At 39.2% G+C, this 18,462-nt stretch overlaps 3 protein-coding genes across 3 annotated transcripts in view; 1 reads left to right on the top strand and 2 right to left on the bottom strand.

Moving 5' to 3' along the window:
- The window catches only part of LOC132194436 (protein TANC2), a 30,089-nt gene extending 25,695 nt beyond the window's left edge, over positions 1–4,394 (bottom strand). The window contains exon 1 of the mRNA XM_059615697.1: positions 4,234–4,394. The gene's annotated coding sequence lies outside the window, so the exon portion shown is untranslated. The remainder of the gene's footprint in view (positions 1–4,233) is intronic.
- A 104-nt stretch (positions 4,395–4,498) lies between these two features.
- On the top strand, positions 4,499–14,205 carry LOC132194437 (uncharacterized). Its single transcript, XM_059615702.1, has 9 exons — positions 4,499–4,680; positions 9,548–9,849; positions 10,062–10,253; positions 10,317–10,513; positions 10,603–10,799; positions 10,861–11,010; positions 11,064–11,326; positions 11,385–11,646; positions 11,744–14,205. The coding sequence occupies exons 2-9, from the start codon at positions 9,629–9,631 to the stop codon at positions 13,844–13,846; spliced, it is 3,585 nt and encodes a 1,194-aa protein (XP_059471685.1). The 5' UTR covers positions 4,499–4,680; positions 9,548–9,628; the 3' UTR covers positions 13,847–14,205.
- A 444-nt stretch (positions 14,206–14,649) lies between these two features.
- LOC132194284 (uncharacterized) lies at positions 14,650–17,826 on the bottom strand. Its single transcript, XM_059615455.1, has 3 exons — positions 17,682–17,826; positions 15,506–15,768; positions 14,650–15,138 (listed from the first exon to the last, which is right to left on the bottom strand). The coding sequence occupies exons 2-3, from the start codon at positions 15,751–15,753 to the stop codon at positions 14,982–14,984; spliced, it is 405 nt and encodes a 134-aa protein (XP_059471438.1). The 5' UTR covers positions 15,754–15,768; positions 17,682–17,826; the 3' UTR covers positions 14,650–14,981.
- Positions 17,827–18,462: the final 636 nt, after the last annotated feature.

Below are 18,462 nucleotides of genomic sequence, written 5' to 3'. Positions count from 1 at the left end.
CCAGCGGAGTTTCTGCCGGCAATCAGAGATAGAGAGGCGTGTGTGGGCACTTTATTTGCATCGTGAATTCTGCAATGGAAAACATTGTCGACAATCGCGTCACAATCTTGGCACTGCAGTCACGATTAGAAGGCGCTTTACACGTGTAACGTTTATAACCATTGAGAATAAACGTACGCTATGAGCACGAAGACTGTGAATATGAATTATTGAAATAAAGTATTCATATTTATCACAAGTAAGTAAAGTTTGCAAATCTGCAAGATACTTTCAGTAAATCACAGACTTTTATTATTTGAACTGAAATTAATTAATAGCGCCAAATAAACTTGACTTTTGTAAATTTGTAAAAATAAAATTTAAATTACATTCAGAAAATCGCAATTAGATTTATTACATATTTGTATAACAATTTATAATTAATTTAACATTTTATTTCTGCGGGTGAGAGACTGGCAGTGAGGTTTGATAATATTTTAAGCGCTAAGTAAATTAATTCTAAAAAATCCACTCTTCAAATGTATTGACCTACAAAAGCTCCTTTTTGTTTGCTGTTGTTGTTGTTGTTTTTTTTTTTTAATATCTTTAAATTTTATTTGCCTAGAAATTCTTAGTAAGAATAATTTATTCATTTCCCTCTAATTAAACAGTAACAAGTAATTTCCTCTCCTGTAGGAAAAAATAAATTCAGACTTAACTAACCTTTATCCATTCCTATTTAAAATACTCATCAAACACTATGTAATTTATAATTTTTATATTAAATATTTTTGTTGAAAAAGGCCTTGCCAAAAATTAAAAAAAAGTAAAAAAAAAAATTGATCAAATGAACACAAAATGAAGCAACAGCGTGGAAAACAATCATTTGTTAATAAAATAAAAAAGGTGATTTCTATTAAATTAAATTAATAGACTATAATAATTGTTATTAACTAAGATTTATGCAATAAACCTCCGAATGAATTTCTCCGTATTTTTTATATGCGGGCTCTACGATAACCAACGATAATATTATGGTCCTTGAATAAGCATATAAATTATAAATAGTCATGTTTTCGATTATTTCCGAATAAACATCTTGTCTGACCAAAAAAATAAAAATCCTTGTGGCCAACGGCTATTTTTTGGTCTCAGCTCTAAAATGGACACACTAACTAACAAGCAGAGTTGTCTCCTGTTAATTAAAAGTAGCCGCGCCTGTTAATTGCCCACGCGCAGACTTCAGACGGTATGCATTATAAAACAACCAATCTCTTTTGCATTTTAACAAACACTTTATAAGACTTTGAACTATTAGCTTTATTGTCGAGTACCGATTTGAGCCGGAGTTAGGCCGCAGCGAAGGAGAAACATAATAAAATAAATACCTGCCCACCCGCCCAAACAACACTCGAGAGAGTAATAATAAATTCATGTTCTCGTCAGCAATTCGTGCTGTGACGTTTGCCGCGAGTTTCCATTTCGCACGTGTCCAAATAAAAGGCTTATTTATTAATTCGCGTGACTAAAAGCTCGCTGCCCACCCACACCTGCAGACGCTCCGAAAAAGGCAACGGCTCTTCGAAATCGGATGCGCGCCCCGATTGATAAAAAAAATAATTTAATAAAACGGTGGCACTTTCTCTTTCAACCACCTTTCGCGGTAGTCGACGTTTAGCCCTGAACCTTTCCTAAATTGGCCTTGCCCTGACTTAAACCAGATCAATGATAGACCGCTATAAAGCGATTAGCATTCATTATGATTTTTTTCGGTGCTTCTGCAAAGGTGAGGCGGTATATTTCGTGTTGACACAAATTTTGACGCTCTTGACCTTCTGTCTGGCGCTGAGTTTGCGTCTTTTTTTCAAAACGAATTTACTAGGTTGCGAGACTCGGGTAGAAAAGTCGTCGATGGAATTGTGCGAGTTTTTTAAGTCTGCGAGCGAATAACGGCCGCTCGAGATCAGTTCCAGAAAAGCCACTTTGTTATGCAATTGCGCATTTGTATAGCTGGAGGAGTGCAACCAGTTTCGTTTTTTACTTGTGCAGCGTGATAACTTGTCTGAAAATGAGTGCGCTCCGAGAAATGGACCAACTTGATTCACGCCTTTTGTGCGTGACGAGGCTTTCGGACTTTGCGTGCGCTACTCTTTGCAACACAAAACCGATTTAATAAAACGGCCAAACTTTCATAATACAGAATTGCAATCACTTTTTTTTTAGGAATTCATTATTTTAAATAAGTTTTGTGTTTGACTAAGAAAATAAATAATGTTAATTAGGAAATTCCTAAAGTTGATGATCTATTAAATTTATTTTGCTTACTATATAGTTAAAACATTATAATTTGGTTTTGTAATATTACATTTATTTTGCTGAGATTTGAAAATTAAAGTGAATATTTGTAACCATTCTTAAAAAGTTTCCCGAACCTTATGAATTAACCTTGGCTATGTTAATTTTTATCTTATAGCTACATTGTTATTAATGTATATAACTATACAAATTTAAAAAATAATTTAAAAAAAAGTGAGATGCTATAAAAATGATGTATTAATAAAGCAGATAAAATGTAGAAATATAAAATTAAATAAATTAAAATCATTGAATTGACGCAAATCTAAAACATTTAAAGAAAATTTTATTTGATTATATCACCGTACAAAAAAAATATTAAATTTTATTAAAAGAGTTACTTTGGATTGTCTCATCCATTTACTTGTTTAAATTTAACGTATTCTTATTATTTATTGTATGTTTTTGCTGCTACTTAATGAAGAATTTTTGTGCCCCAAAAAGCAGTTGTTACAAATATGAGCTTGTGAAAATTTAATCTTTGCTCAATGAAGGATAAAAGTAGGTATTAAACATTCTCCGCGTGAATAGCCGCGCGTCCATCTTTCTCTTGAGCGTCTCTTGCTAAATGCGGGCTTAGTGAGCGGGAAATCAGCCGCGACTGCTGGTTGGTTTCCAGAGCAGCCGGAAATAAAATATATAATTGTTGAAAAGCACCATAAATTTAGGATAAGTGAAGCAAGAAGTCTTCCTTCGCAGAGACTTTCTACGACGACGCTCGCATTTCCAAAATACGCTCGGCACAGAGCGATGGCAGGATTTCTAAACACGGTGGTATAATCCGATTTTTCTGCTTACTCAATTTCGTATGCCCGGCCATAAATTAATTATCAATTACGACAGCATAACCTCTAAAATAAACACGTGTCATTAGCATAAGGGAGAAAATCGTGGAGAGAACGTGAACCGATTTAATTGGCGGCAAACCGAGTGGAGAATCCCGATGACCTCTTATGGTAATCGGCTCGGTGCCCAAGCGCGAGAAAGAGAGAGAGAGAACGAAGCACTTACACGCTCTCAACCCCGCGCAGCTTAATGACGTAACGATAATTTTCTTGTTTTCTCCATTACCACGAGAGTTGTAACCGTTTTTATCCACCCATACAGTTTAACCTGTTGCCGACGATATATATCTTATTGACTTAAGAAGTAAGTGTACTGAGCGTCGCAGCTGCAGGATGTACATTTATTTTTTAAATAAAATTAAAGCAAGCAGTTAAATTTTAAAATATAATACCAGTTTGTCACCCATTAATCACAAAATTCATTGTGTTCTTTAATAATTCTGATCAATTTAGTTTCGTTTATATCAATTTTATTAAAATAAAATAATTATGTTTATTATTTCAATTTTTTGGCAATCTTTTCGTGACGTTAAAATTTAATTTTCAAGTACGTAATCAACTTATTTGCGTCAATCCTTGCAAGTCTTAAAAAAGACGGTTGACAACCCACCGCAAACGCCTACAGGAATCAAAATAGGCAACTCGTGCAACGCTGAGGTGCAAAGGGTTGCCGGCAACCTCTCCTTGTATAACCATGTACATAGAAAAAAATAGCATAATTTTGATTAAAAAAATTTTCCACAAGCAATTAATAATTTTAATTTAAAATTTAAACAGTAAATTATTGCATGAATCGGTGTGAATTATTTAAGGGTTAGGGTTTGTGTAAATATACACGTGATTAGTTTTATTTTTAGGCATTAGTTTTGGCCGCGGGCCTTTAGCCGCGACCACTCTTCGACTCCGAATCGAGCCGGTCGTCAGGTTTAGTGAGTGAGTCAGTTTGCCGCCAGCAACTTTTCAGGTCTAGTGCGTCACAGCCACGCGCAAAAAATGGTTAAAACAAAATAAAAAATCAAGAGAAACGCAGCGTGAGAAAGGACCTACTAAATACCTATTGGAAACTGGAGGCTGCTGCTAAGGGTGTGCGACCGGTCCAAGTCAGGGCTAGCCGGCGACTCTGGCCGGGCGGAAAAGCGGCGGTGCGAAATTGCAGGCGGGTCTCGATGGCGCTGCAGCTGGCTGCGGAGATTTTCCTTGAATCAAACGTGACGCGGTTTTGCGTGAACGTCGCGGTGATGACACAACCAGTGTCGCGCGGTGGTGGGAGCGCGAGAGGAGAAGGGAAAGGAGTAACCTGCCGCGGCGCGCGCGAGAGACCAACAATGTTAAAAACTACACACTCGTGCATCAGTGTTATGGTCCTACATACCTGGTGGTGAGGTGGAGCGAGCGAGTCCAGCAGCCACTGGTGCACCGCGCACGTCTCACTGTCAGTCAGTGGAAAACTCGCAGTGCGCGCGAACATACTCGCCAGGTGGAGACCGACTCGATCTCTCAGGTAGGCTTCCGAAAAGTCTCAAATTTAATTTTTTTATTTGTACGAGAAAACCATTATTCTTATACGCAAGGCACACCGGCCAGTTTCGCGGTCCCATTCGATTATTTAGCGCGTGACCCACAAATTTCATCGGTTTTTTCGGTCCAGCGTTGGAAACTCTCTAGACAACAAACCTGATCCCTTTTCGTGTCAGGGAGATGTGTGGCGTTGCGGTTGAGCGACAATATAATAATTGAGCCTGTCAAAGGTTGATGCGTGATTTGCATATCTGCGTTTTGCAATATGTGCAGCCGACAGAGACCCTGATAAACAATGGAAGAAAAAGATTGAGCGCCGAAAGCGAGTGTCAATCCGAGAGACGCCTTGAAAAGCGATTCTGCACTTTTTGGTCCGAGAGAGAAGCTGCTGTCAAATAAAATAATTATCTCGAAGGACTTTGACAGAAAATTAGTGCAATTATCGAGACCGTTTTGCAATCGTTTGAACTGCTCAATTTTTTTTCAAATAAATATTCTTACGGAGACCAAAAGTGGGGCTCACTCTATATTTTACTACAGTGCATTAAAAATAACGCATATGTGCATGCAACAAGAAACTGACACACACTCGGAACGAGCGAGCGCTTTCTTCTTTTTACAAAATACCAAGGCCGTTTTCTGCAACACACGCCTACCAAGAAAGTGCATTTGAGTGCACTTTTGCCAGGAGTTTGCATATATACACGTTTCGCCTAGTTTTAACTGATCAAACTCATTAGAACTGTCCATTGTGTGCGTGCAAGTGTGTCAATGTGCGGTTGGAAGGAAGAGTTGCCGATTCCGAAATGGCATCTTTTTCGTTTCGTGTAAAAAGTCCGGCGGATTTGCATGCCGCGCAGAAACAAACTTTGCGAAAGAGAAGAGATAGAGCGAGATAAGAATCTGTTTGTAGTGGAAACGCGCGCGTTTTGTAATTGCAGTTTTCTATACAAGAGTGCTGTGGCCTGGCACAAAAAGCAGAGCCGCAGCCTCCGGGCGTTCAAGTCTCCGGCGTATGCAATTACGATTTATGAAAGTTCGTCGGCGCAGGGCAGATAGAGCTCTGGAGCACAGTGGGCCCCCGTTTCATAATTATTATTCAATGAGAAAAGGAGATTAAAAAGGCCACGCCAATCACCGCATGCAGCTTTTATTCAAATTACCTGCCAATGAGATACTCAGTCCTATGTTACTCAACACCTGCAGAAAATATGAGACGCGATCACGCGCGGGGCGTTTGGGTTATCCTCTCTAAAAAAATAATCTGCTCTGACAACTTTCCCCGAGACTCTATAAAGAGGAGCTGCTAATTCGTCGTGCAATTATCGGCAAATTTGGAGAGTTGCCGTGTGTTTGGTTTTGTTCATTTTCCTATTTGGAGGAAGAAAGCAGCGAGATCTGCCGCGAGCCGGATAATTTATGAACGTGGCTCGAGCGGCTCAGCCAGCGTGTCTCTCTTTTCTGTCTGAAAGAACGTCTGCAGATTATGCTGCCTATATTAACGCGAATTTCGTTGAGCACCTTTTTGACTTGCATTTTTCCCATGGCAACAGTGGCGGAAGCGTGACACAATTTTTCGTTTTGATTGGTGCAGCTGTCAAAGCAAAATAATTTATATCGCAGACTGGAATGTTCCCTGTTGATTCTGACAAACACGTTCAAATGTTATTGCCCTCTGGTAAAAATTTAGCTAGAAAATTGTTTAAAAAATCTTTCATTGAGAGTAAAATATTTAATCTTTTAAGATTGTTTTTTTCCTGGTTTGATCAGTTCGAACCCATGAATAATTTTTGCATCAAAACACTTGAAAAGTTTGAAGTGATTGAGATTTTTTGTTTGCTGTTAAATTCTTATCAAAATATCTCTCCACCGTGTAAATGCTCAACAAACCTTTCAACTTACGTAACAAGTTTAATGGAGCATCAAACCATCAACTCTCGTTACTTTACTGCACTTCCACTTCTTATATAAAGTCTAGGTGCCGGTTCGAAACTTGTAATTAAATGCGAGCTTATTATGAACGCATTATTATTTCTCGATTTCAAAACCGAAAGAACCACGCATTCATGCATTCGCCCATCCTGGTTTGCGTCAGGAGGAACGACATGCCTGAAAATTTCCCCACACATCAACGTATCTTGATCCGTTTTTTTCGCCCTACTGGGAATCCCAGCCAGCATAATAATATAACTTGTTTAAACCGTGCAAGAAGAGCTGGTTGGCATGTGCTGGAAATTTCCACCACTTAAAAAATACACTTTTTGTTTCTTTAATGCTGCAGCAATTTTATGAAAACAGAAAAATCATAAATAAGCCGGCTTTGGCATGTTGAAGATTTTTAATAATCGGCTGTAATTTAGTTTTGCTTTACGGTCAATGACCATGATTCAAAAAGGAAGAAAAAATTGCATTAAATTGAGATCTAAATTAAAAAAATATAATTTTTTTCTTAAATAAACAACAAGGATGAAAAGTAAGAAATTCTGGAGAGAAAAAAAAACGAGCAAATCCATGAACAAAACAAGAATGAGCAAAACATTGTGTTGAGAAGCTAAACTTTTTGTTTAATTTTTCCTGTCTGCGGCCTTCGGTGTTAACAACATAAACGTCGTCACTCGTCCAGTTGAATATAATAAAAATCAGCTTAGTGCCACTTTTCGTCTCATTACTCGCGGTGCTGCAAAATAATAAAACTGCGCTTGAGCTAATTTCGTCGAATGACGTGAAATAAATTTTGTAATGCGGGACAGCGGCGTTGCAAAGTGTGACGGAATCGTTAGGCAGAGCACACTCCTCTCGATTATTAAGTAAGTCTCTCTCAATTGAGTTGACACAAATTAACCAATAATGAATGAAAAAATAAATATAACACAATTGAGTCATTTGCCAAGGCTAATGAGTAAATTAGTGTTCAAATTTTCTTTAACGCTGAATGCCAATGCCAAATAAACAAACAAACACAAAAAAAGCTTATTTGCTCGCGATTTTTTTCGGTTGACCAACAACAATTATGCCAACACCAAAGTTATCAGTCTTTTGGAAAGGACGCGACATCATTAGGCAGTCAAGTGTCTGCGCTGTGATTAATGAACGATCGAAATATGAATGTTATATATTTTGATAAGAGTCCGTCACGTTTGATATTGTGACGCAAGAGAAAGAACACAAATCCAAGGTTTTAGTGATGCCAAGCTCTTGGTAAATTCATTGAATCTGAAGTGGTGAAATTCGGGAATTTTGCAAATCACAAAACAGCTGTTCTAAAATCACAAATTGATTGCAGTCTTGTGACACTACTTGAGCTGGAGTCTCTTCTTATCTGAAAGATTGTTCCCAACAGCTCATTGTACTACTGCGATTGTCTATAATGTCAAGTGATTGCACATTTTACTACTTAAAGGGTTCTTAAAAGTCAATAGTTGTTGTTACAACGCATATCATTACTCATCAAAATTAATTTAGGTTGATTAATTAAGATATGTAGACTTAGGTGCTCCAGAGATGACCCACACTTATATTTTTAATGAATCATAGTTATTTAATTCTACAATACTTTTTTGAAAATTTAGTTTTCTTAATATTAATTTATAATTATATATATTTGACAAAAAATTGAATCATTACCTACCATAAATCATTATAAAACATTTATTATTATTTTTTATTTTACGAATTATTACTATTTAAATTTATTATTCATTTTCAGAATTCATTTTTTTTTAAATCCATCTACAGAAATAAAAAATTAATAAATAAATTTTATTAATTTTCGACTGAAGCACATTATAAATTTTCAAATTTTTAGTTTAAAAAATCAATCATGCCAATCAAACTGCCGTTGAAATCCAACAGGTACCTATACCAGGAAACGAAATATGAGCGACGGCTACAGTAATGAAATTATGGTCGACGAACTGGTTATTTTGAGATTTAATGACGTAACCTCTCAGCAGACGTCTCTTTCTCTGTCGAAAGAAAGCTGGGAAGGAAAAAATTAAATTTAGTGTGTACGAGTGACTCAACAGTTCAAGCGCAATAATTTCGGTTCAAAGCTCCTGGTGGCGGCGCGACCGCAGGCGGACCTGTGCCAATAAGGGAGCGAAAAGAGTCGCGGCCAGAATGACAAGTGGCCAGAAATATGCACGCTCGTGCACTTCATAACAAGGAGCAGCGGCGATATTCTAAATAACGTAACGGAAGCCGCCGCGAGACACAAAGAGTGCGGGTGGAGTTGAAGAAGCAATAAAATATGTACACCGAGCGGTGAAAGTTGTCGCCTTTTAAGACCTTTCACCTACTGCCCCGGCGGTGAATTTTGCCTCGAGTATGATTAATCGCACTGAACTTGCACGATTTGCATGAGCTGTCGTTTATTTTTCCGCGCAGCTCCTGTAATGACCGCAGATTTCACAGTCAATTATATTTTCCCTCCAAGTGCTAACAATAGAGATCTTATCGCCGCGGGCAATGGCAAATTAATTATCTTTTAATGCGCGTTTCTTTATTAACTTTATTTTAATACGCAAAACCCTGAAAGTTCCGTTCATAATTCGTTTGTCCTTTGGCTAATTTTTAAACTCGAGTTCATAAAACTGTTATTGGCAAAGCCCACTCTTAAATAATATGCAGTTTATGTATACCGAGTAATAAAAACACATTGCTCAATTAAGTTAACATTGACCATCGCATGAGTGGCAGACCTTACCTATGAAAACATGTTTTCCCTTTTTTTCATGCCGATTGTGTAGGACTCTCTGATAATTTATTATTGCTCTGGCTTGTGCACTGCACTGTGTAATTTGCGCTGAAAATTATAATTGCAATAATTGTTGTTGATGTTTGCTTTTCAGACGCTCGTTCGCAGCGGAAAATGCAGTTAGTGTTGAAACGCGCCAAATTCTCCTGATCTTTGAGCGCCGCGAGAGTCCACAATGCAAACGCTGCGGGAGAAATTCAGCACCGGCCCCGAGGACAAGAAGAAGAAGTACTGTTGCCGATGGCGATCGTTCCGGTTCCTGTTGCTCTTCTTGATCTCGGTGCTCCTCATTCTCTTAGCCTACGAGTTCAAGTCCGACCCTGTTGAAGAGGAAGAAGGTGGCGGCGGCGGCCACGGCAGAGCGCGTTTCCTCGCCAATTCGTCGCTTTATGATGGGTAACCAAAATTAACGGCACTTAAAAAACAATTAGTATGAGGAAGTCTGAACAAAAATTAGCACTTAAAAAACATTTTGCTCTCATTTTGCACCTGAACTATATTTTTCAAATTACAAAGCACGCTTGGAAAATTCTCGTCGTTTTTTTTTTTTTCATTCTTTTTTGTGTGAATTCACTAAGAATTTTTTTTATTTTTTTTTTTTTGCGCAGCAATAACTCGCGGAAGGCGGTGTTTGACATCAACGACATCATCACGCACGACAGGTGGGTCGTTCTGCAGCCTGACGACGGTAACAATCTGAGTGAGGAAGTGCGCGAGTCCTTGACGTGCGCCGTGATTGAGGCAAGTTTCGACCAAGGTTGGCGCCCCTTGATTTTGGCAGATAGAAGCGCGTGTTGCAGGTCAGTGACCACACTTCCAGCATTTAAATAATTTTCTGACCCGGGGTGAAATATTGTTTTTAGCAAACCGCGATGCGTGTTGCTGCATTCGGAGAAGAGGGCGCGTTTGCCGTACGAGACAAGGAAGTTTTTGGAGGATTTCAGAGAGACGAGTGAGAAAAATAAGCACTTGCAGAGAAACCTTGCGTACCTCTTTGCCATACAGCATGGAGCCCGGTTCGTTTTGGACTGGTACTTGGAGGACCATGACCTCACAAACAGTAAAAATATTTTTATAAATTAGAAAAAATATTATTATTTAAAAAAAATTATTATTAATAAATGTTTAATGAAAATTTTTACTTTGTAGTTGAAGAGTATCAAAACAAAACGATGCAGCTTTTGCAGTCAACAACCCTTGATATTTCGTTGGGTCTGGTTTTGGAGAGCCTTTCCGAGGCGCCGCTTTTTGCAGTTTCTCCCAGACCAACGAGGCGTCTCTACAACCCCCATTCACACTTCGGCCGTCCTGATTTATGGCCACCTGGCTACCAACCACCTAGCCAAGTATTATTATTTTTTAATTTAATAAATTTTTAACTTACAATATATATTTAAATTCTAACAGAGAAGTTTGGTGCACACCTCTAGGAAAAGGCCGTTTTTGCCATGGGCTTTAGAGACGCAAAACTCGCGCATGAGAAACCACTCAAAAATCGAAACTTTCTCCAAACAGAGATACAGGGTCTGTGAAATCAGACCTCCTTCAATTGAATTGGTATTTTTCTTTTCTATTTAAAAATACGATCAAGATCTAATTTTTATTCGCAGTTTTTGAACCAACCCGAGGAAGGATCGTTGGATTTATCAGCACCCCCTGTCACAATTCCAAGTGACACTCTCTCCCCTGCCTCCTCAAAAATTGCAATTTACTCTGGTGACGCGCTGTGGGCACTTGCTCTGCTTCCCAACTCGGATGACGACATCCCTTACCAATTACTGCGCACCCTCTGGAGCTACCCATTGGTTGCCAACATTGCTGCTGGAATTAAAGTGTCGCTCAGCCCTCTTTCTTCTGGAATACCTTATACACCGTAAGTTAAAACTATAAAAACAAAAATAAAGAAAATAACAACATTTATTTATTTGAAGGTCGATTAGTAAAGGCAGCGCAGAGTTGACGAACGCTGTAATGCGTTGGAGGTGCAACAGCCGCAGCATTTTGACGTGCATTGTGCTTTTGAGTCACGAGCTCGGCCCCAAATTCAGCGAAAACGCAAGCGGCCTCCTCAGCAGTTGGTCGAACGACCTGAAAAGGTTGCGATATTTGGAGCCGCCTGTGGTGCCGCTCAGGAGGGGTGGCATGCAGTCTCCTTGTTTGGGCCATCACGGTCTTGGCGGACTCACTTTTCAGGTGCGCATTTCTGCTTTATCATGTTTGAAAATACAATGAATTTGCAACTTTTATTATGATTAAAAAATTCTTATGTGAAATTAATTTCAAATTTAAGGCTGCTTCGTATGGATCGGCAAAAACAACTTCGCAGACCAAAAGAAAAGAGCGCCAACGTCAGATTTATCAACATTACGAGCAAGATTTTAAACTGCTGGAGTGGATGAGTAGATTGAATTCAACGCACCACAGCAACAAATCGGTCTCCCCTGACGAAATGGAAGAAACGAGCAGTCCCATTCCGCCCCTTCCTGTTGAACACGTTGAGTTTGTGAATTTGGACGATTCAAAACAAGAGTCTGTGAGCAGTTTGCAGAAAGAAATCGTTGACGAAATGTGCCTCGGATTTTCCAATATGTTACCCATTGTTTCTCAAAAGCACTTTGAGAAAACCCTATTAATTGTGGCGTTTGACAGTGACGAAGTGTTTGAGCAGTTGCCTATGATTGATGTAATTTACAGGACGCACTTCCGCAACATCCTGTACTGCGGCTCGCCGCACGCCTCCCTGAACACCTATTTGCACAAACTGCAGTCGGAAAATAGGACCATCTCGTACCTCCCTGCCATGACTCCCGGCTACGAGTGTTTGGTAGGGGCCATGGAAATGGATTACCACGTTGAGGGGTACTTGCTGGCCAGTGCCCACAGTCTTCTTCTACCCGAATCTCTGAAAAACCTTGACAAGAGCGTGTTCTGGTACGGCAACGACGAGAATAATCTTCTCATTTCAAAGAAGAGCTGGCGCGACGTTGATCCTGGCGGCAAGAAAATCCCAAGAATTATGACCTCAGTTGTGCAGGCGCTCAAATTCGTGGCGCACCTCGTCGGCGTCCACGAGGAAGACCATCACGAGTCCGGAATGGAGGACGAACATCCCCACTCCTCAGAAGAGACTCCGCAGATTCCGAGTAACAAAACCACCCCATCAGAAGTTGCACTGCCTGAGGAGCACAGCACACATTTTGAGCTTCATTTGCACGCCGAGGGTGTTTCACCCCTGACAAATCTGACGGACTACGAAACATTTGGAAGTGGTGGTCCAACAGAAGGCACAACAAAATCGAGTGAAACAACTGTGGTAGTTGAAGAATTGCACGATGGAATCAACAAGACTGTGATCGATTTTGTGTCAATCGATCATGAGGAAAGATTGCCGTCGGAAAACAGCACCTATTTGGCCGACTCAAAACCAGAAAAAGCCGAAGAACAACCAGACGGCGAAGAGGGTGCAACTTTCATCGAGTACGACGCCACCAGTCCAATTGTTCCTGACGCCTCGCCTGAATCCATCAGCGAGAATCCGGGTGAAAGTGAACTGGTGCTGAATGTCTCCACTCCGAACGAGGCGCATCCCGCCTATTTGGATACCAAGAGCCGCCAGGTGTTCAACCTGAGTCTTCCTGAGGGTCCGGGAGACACCCTGATCAACCCTGTGGAGGACGAAAAGGGCTCGTTTGACCTGGAATCGTCCAACAACTACGCGAAACGAACCGCCGAAGGGGCTGCCCTGAACCGCACCCGCCGAAAAGCGCCTCTCGACCCTGAGGTTTTGATTCAAGAGAACCGGGTCGTGGACGGCGCTTTCAGACACATCGAAGACCTGATCGGCCTGGTCTTGTCCAAGTTGGTTGCCGAGGCGGAGACGCCCAGTCTACCCTATCAGTTGCCGCACCAAAACTCAATGCGTCTGGACCCTCGGGAGTTCAAACACCTGAGGTGCGGCGACCACAACATGCCGTCCTTCTATACCAACAAAGACTTGTGCACGTCGCTGCGCCAATTTTTCAGCAACATCGACCGCCTGTACAGGAGTGAGGGCGGCGGTTTTTTGCCTTCCTACAACCACTACCCGGTGTACTACGTGCCTGTGGGCCAGCAGAAGGCCTTCTACCTGTTGGCCAACGTGTTTCTGCAATTCGGCGTACCTGACCAGGTGGCAGTTCCTCTCATCCTGCAAGGCTTGGCCAACAACAGGGTCCATCAACTGACACGGACCTACTTCGGCAGCGACACGCCGGCCGTGGTTGAGCCAAGTTATCCGCTGTTCGATGAGACCGCCAATTATTTATTCCCAGTTTATCTGCAGAGGGACCTGCACGGTGACAAGCGGCTGCGAACCATTTTCTGCCTGAAGTATTTGTACAGCATTCTGTCGTGAGAGAGAGACTTTATTCTTTCGACGAGAGCAATTGAAATGTGATATGTATAACTTTCTTGCATGGAGTTTCAAATTTTTGTTTGTAATTTTATTATTATATATATTAAATATTATATAATTCGTGCAATAGTTTACATCAGAAGAAAAACGATAGGTTGGCTTTCCCGTTGAATTGTATTCCTCTCAATTTTCGACCCATCCATTCCATGAAATAAACCTTATGAAAGTAAGGGTTGTTTTAAATGACTTTTTACATTCTGAAATCCAGCAAATGTTCCTGATGTCTTTACCTGGCTCATTGTAAAAATCATAATCAGACCAATAAAAACAATTAAAATTGTTGAGTAATTGAAAAATGAGCGATGGATTTTGTTATTGATCAAATTTATTACCTCGAATATTTCTGTGTCCTCGTATTTGTATTTAGATGCGCTGCAAACCGTGAGTCCAAATATAGCGAATCTCCGCGTCATGGCCCCCAAAAGCTTTATAATTACAGGATGCGCGGTCTCTCCAGCATTGCGGGTGCACAAAACAGGCACTCATTTAACATTCCAATGCAAATTTGCGAGCCAGTTAAAAATTACGCGATGCAGACGAGAGCTGCACGCCTGGTTGAATTAATTAATTGGGCGTGACAAAATTTTAAAAGGGGACAAATTAATTCTCGGAAACTATTAAGCCATGATCATGGGAGGTGGGCTTTAAATGCCACTGTGCATACAAATCGGACATTCTCCTAATTTAAATCTATTCAGGTTGGTTTTATATTTAGTTAATGGAAATAATTAACATTTGCGGCGTATCTGAAAGTATCTCGTTTGAGTTTTTATTTGCTCCGCTTAAACTCACAGTCATGCACACCAGTTTTATTACTTTATTATTATGTAAGTATTTCTAAGTCGTGATTATAGTTAAAGATTTTTTTTTTCGAAAGATCGCAAATTCTGCGCAACAAAATGAAAAATCACTTATCTTTTTTTGATCATTTTCCATTGTAGATTGCTTGAAACGTAACACACTATTAGACACAACATTTTTATTTTTGCGTGCAGTCCGTTCAGGCGAACGCGCACGAGATCAGTGAGCAGAGAGGAAGTAGCGAAACTTGGCCAGGGTCGTGCGCTGTTGCTGTTTAAGCGTCGTCATTGTTAGCAGGGTCCCTCCGAAAGGGCTCTCCCGCTGGATCGCCATAGTCGTCCTCCGGAAGGGCCAGGTGGTGCATTTCTCTCGACTTTCCCGCCGTCACTGTGTGGTGCTGCACAGCAACGACAGGATCCCGTTTCCCAAATCTGCAAAAAAAAAATAATGGTTTTGTTGAATTTAATTCTAAATAGATCTATAACTTTCTTGTTACTTGAGATAATATAATTTAAATTTTTTCAGTTTCGTTAAAGAAAAGAATAACATTTTGCTTTGTAATTTATTTTGTTATCAAATCAAATAAATATTTAATTTGATAATAATTTGACGATAAACCAGTATAAAAAATCTAATTACTGAATGAGCAGTTGGACTTTTTATTTACAGCCAATTAATTTCACATGCACCTGAGGCTTATGCAACCGGTAGAACTCTTAAGCTTGGCTGGTTGCATTTAAAAAAAAGACTTGTCATGCTTGAAGTAAGAAGACCTCAATAAATCATTTTGAAAATTACCTTGGTCTTCCGGCCATAGCGTAATAAGTCCGCAGCTGGTCCAGATACAACTTGAGCTCGTCCGCCGTGATGAAATGCTTCGGTCTGTCCGGTCTGACGGTGATCTCACCACCTGGGCCGATATACACATTGTCTGGCAGGTCGTAGAAATCGTCTTTGGGGATGGAGCTGGGCAATACGCCGATTTTGCACGAGAACGGCGCGATCATGCCCATCATCAGGAATAACAACGCCGCCGCAGTATGCATGTGCCTCTGCAGGTTCTGTGTAATAATTTCAACAAAATTTAAATTTAAATAAAAGCTGAACAAGCATGAGTGTAGAAAAAGAAAAGTGTGTAAAGTTGGTTTTATCTTGTTTCGCATGTTATATCAAGAAGAGATCAGAACTACCATTTTTTTCTGAGCCTCGTTTAATAATCGAGTTTTGATTGTTTAATCTCTTTTTCTTGTGGTTGAAACTTTTGTTCTGCAAAAAAATAAAAAAACGCCCACGGTAAATTTTATCTTTCAATATTATAATAACAAGTTGTTGCAAAGGACTATATGAACGCACTGTTCCTGCAGCGAGGACGGCGATCTAGTTTTTTTTTATGCCACCTCGTCGTGCATCGGTCAAAAGTTGAGAAACCTTTCCACGCGCCGCTCAAAGTACATAAATTTGCACACCCAACTTCCCAGGAGCTCGGCGTTGAGAAAAAAGTTGAGGAAAGTAAATCAATTTGATAGGAAGCGTGCTACATTATAATTTAACGTAGGTTGTGTATACACGAAACATGGAAAAAAGTGCTCTGTTTTCACTTAAACTCGCAGAAAATTTATCTTCAACAAAATATATTCTAATATTATTTTGGATTCTGAATCGCCCGCATCAGAGGGCAGCCCAAACTGAAAAATGTAGTTTATTTTATATTACTCGCATCAATCACTAAAATCGCCCCCGACGCGTCTTTTCGGCGCACAAACTCTGCTCTTCTTATTTATTATTAAGAGCCTGGGGATCATATATCAAGCTACAGGTGGTTACTCTGTCGATTATTACAAACACATTGGCTGTCGTTTTGCCGTTTCCCTTGGCTATTTTTAACCCATGAATGACCAACAGCATTGCGGGAAGAGCCTCCTCAATGGAGCCGCCCTGCAGGAGGGTTTCATTGATGAAAAAAAAAAGAAACACGCCGCCATACGTAATCTTAAAAAATTTGTTCAAAAACTTCCGATTTAGGTGCAAATTTTTTCACGCCGAGATTAAATATTTAATTTGTTTTAGAGTTGAAAAGCTGCATGTAGTTGTTTCGTTTCAGGATCCATGACGTCACCGAAATTTTTCACGCAAAAGGCGCTGCACAATGGGCATCATTATGCGAGTTTAAAATAATGAGAGTAATTAAGAAGCTTCATTAACGCCGACGAGGGTCGGCACAAAAACTGCTCTGTGAAGAGCAAGATAAATTAATTTTTAATCCGGCAGTATTATAACAGGTCAACGCGAATCTAAAAAGCTACAGGTCAAAAACACTCTAAAAAGTTGGTAAGTTATTTCTTACACATTGTAATTATGTTTTCATAAGTTTATGTGCCAACTAAGTTTATTTAAAGTAAAAATAAACAATTGTTTTTGAAGTGCAATGAAGAATAAAAACAATCAAAAACTTATCAAAAATATTATGTTTCCCAATTATGTAAATTTTTAAATCTTTTTCTATAAATATGTCGATCTATAAGTAAACATTTATTTCAATACATTTTTATAATTTGAGTATATTTTAAATGTTTAAGATAAATTTTTAATTTAAACTGTAAAATATTAATTCAGTTTAAACTAAGTAGATCTGAAACTATTTATTAAAAGTTATTTTTGAATTCAGCAGCTAATTTGACTTGATACAAATAGAAAGCTGTAAAAATTATTAATAATGCAATATAGAATTATTGAAATAACTTCTACTAAACAAGGTTTTATTTTAAATTTACTAGAGATTAAATACTTGAAATTAGATCAATTAGTTTGTACCGGTTTGTACCGTTGGAATATAGTTAAGTTCCAATTGGTACCTAAAAATAAAGTAAATGTGGAAAATGAAGAATAAATTTGAAAAAAAAATCTAATGGGAAACTGACGAGTACAAACTAACTGTAAGTAATAAAAAATTTGGAGCTTAACAATGGTGACTTACAGTGGCAAAGGTGGTGAGAGGTGGCTCGAGAGGCGCTTGCAGGTCAGACAGAGCACCAGCTTGGATTGATCTGGCGTTTATACCCTCTTCGCTGCGTACCCTCTTTCCCTTCTACCTGTACAAGACACCTCCTCGCCGAGTGGTGCGCGAGCCGCGCCGCCGAGGAAAGTGCCTCTGCGTAACAGTCGTCCCACTTCCCACGTCTAAACGCAGATAGAGATATTCTTAGGTGGTTTTAGCACAGACCAAATTCAACAACTTCCTCTTCTGCAGAGCAAATAGTACTAATTGCAAGCGTTACAACGGAAAACTAGTGTTATATCTTTTTATTTCCAGCAAAACATCTTGTCCTCGGAAATAGCAGTTTAATTTTGCTTTGTAGTTTCCTTTAACTTTTTAGCAATACTTATTCAGGGCTTAAAGGGTAAAGATAACACCAAATTAATAAGGTTTTGACTGAAATTGAGTAATTAATAAAATAATTTACATTACACATTTTTATATATATAAAAGCTATAATATCTTAAAATATTGATTTTTAATTGAAAATCATGTTAATTTACATTGTCACTGGGCGATTGCAGTCCGAAATGTAATTAAAAAAAATTATTCCTTTTGCAGTAGTTTTACAGCTGATAAATTAACACATTTCAAATGCTTTTTAGAAAGCGAAACATTAAATTAAATGTAGTTTCTCGGCTACATAAAATCTCCAAGTAATTATGCAATAATTCATCACTGAATTTAAAAAATTTATTGCTCCATAATTAATTTATATGTA

Source organism: Neocloeon triangulifer, unplaced genomic scaffold, assembly GCF_031216515.1.
Source record: "Neocloeon triangulifer isolate White Clay Creek 2 clone unplaced genomic scaffold, ASM3121651v1 ptg000006l, whole genome shotgun sequence".
In the NCBI taxonomy this organism is placed as follows: domain Eukaryota; kingdom Metazoa; phylum Arthropoda; class Insecta; order Ephemeroptera; family Baetidae; genus Neocloeon; species Neocloeon triangulifer.
Note: the sequence above shows the minus strand (reverse complement) of the source record. Positions and strands in the feature narration are given on the sequence as shown.

What these genes read in the sequence shown, in the direction of transcription:
- LOC132194437 (XM_059615702.1), top strand. Translation starts at nt 9,629, where the DNA reads ATGCAAACGCTGCGGGAGAAATTCAGCACCGGCCCCGAGGACAAGAAG. An exon ending in GGACCATGACCTCACAAACA is followed by an intron (nt 10,514 to 10,602) that starts GTAAAAATATTT and finishes TTTACTTTGTAG; the next exon opens with TTGAAGAGTATCAAAACAAA. An exon ending in TTGGCGGACTCACTTTTCAG is followed by an intron (nt 11,647 to 11,743) that starts GTGCGCATTTCT and finishes TTCAAATTTAAG; the next exon opens with GCTGCTTCGTATGGATCGGC.
- LOC132194284 (XM_059615455.1), bottom strand. Translation starts at nt 15,753, where the DNA reads ATGCATACTGCGGCGGCGTTGTTATTCCTGATGATGGGCATGATCGCG. An exon ending in GCTATGGCCGGAAGACCAAG is followed by an intron (nt 15,139 to 15,505) that starts GTAATTTTCAAA and finishes TTTTTTTTGCAG; the next exon opens with ATTTGGGAAACGGGATCCTG.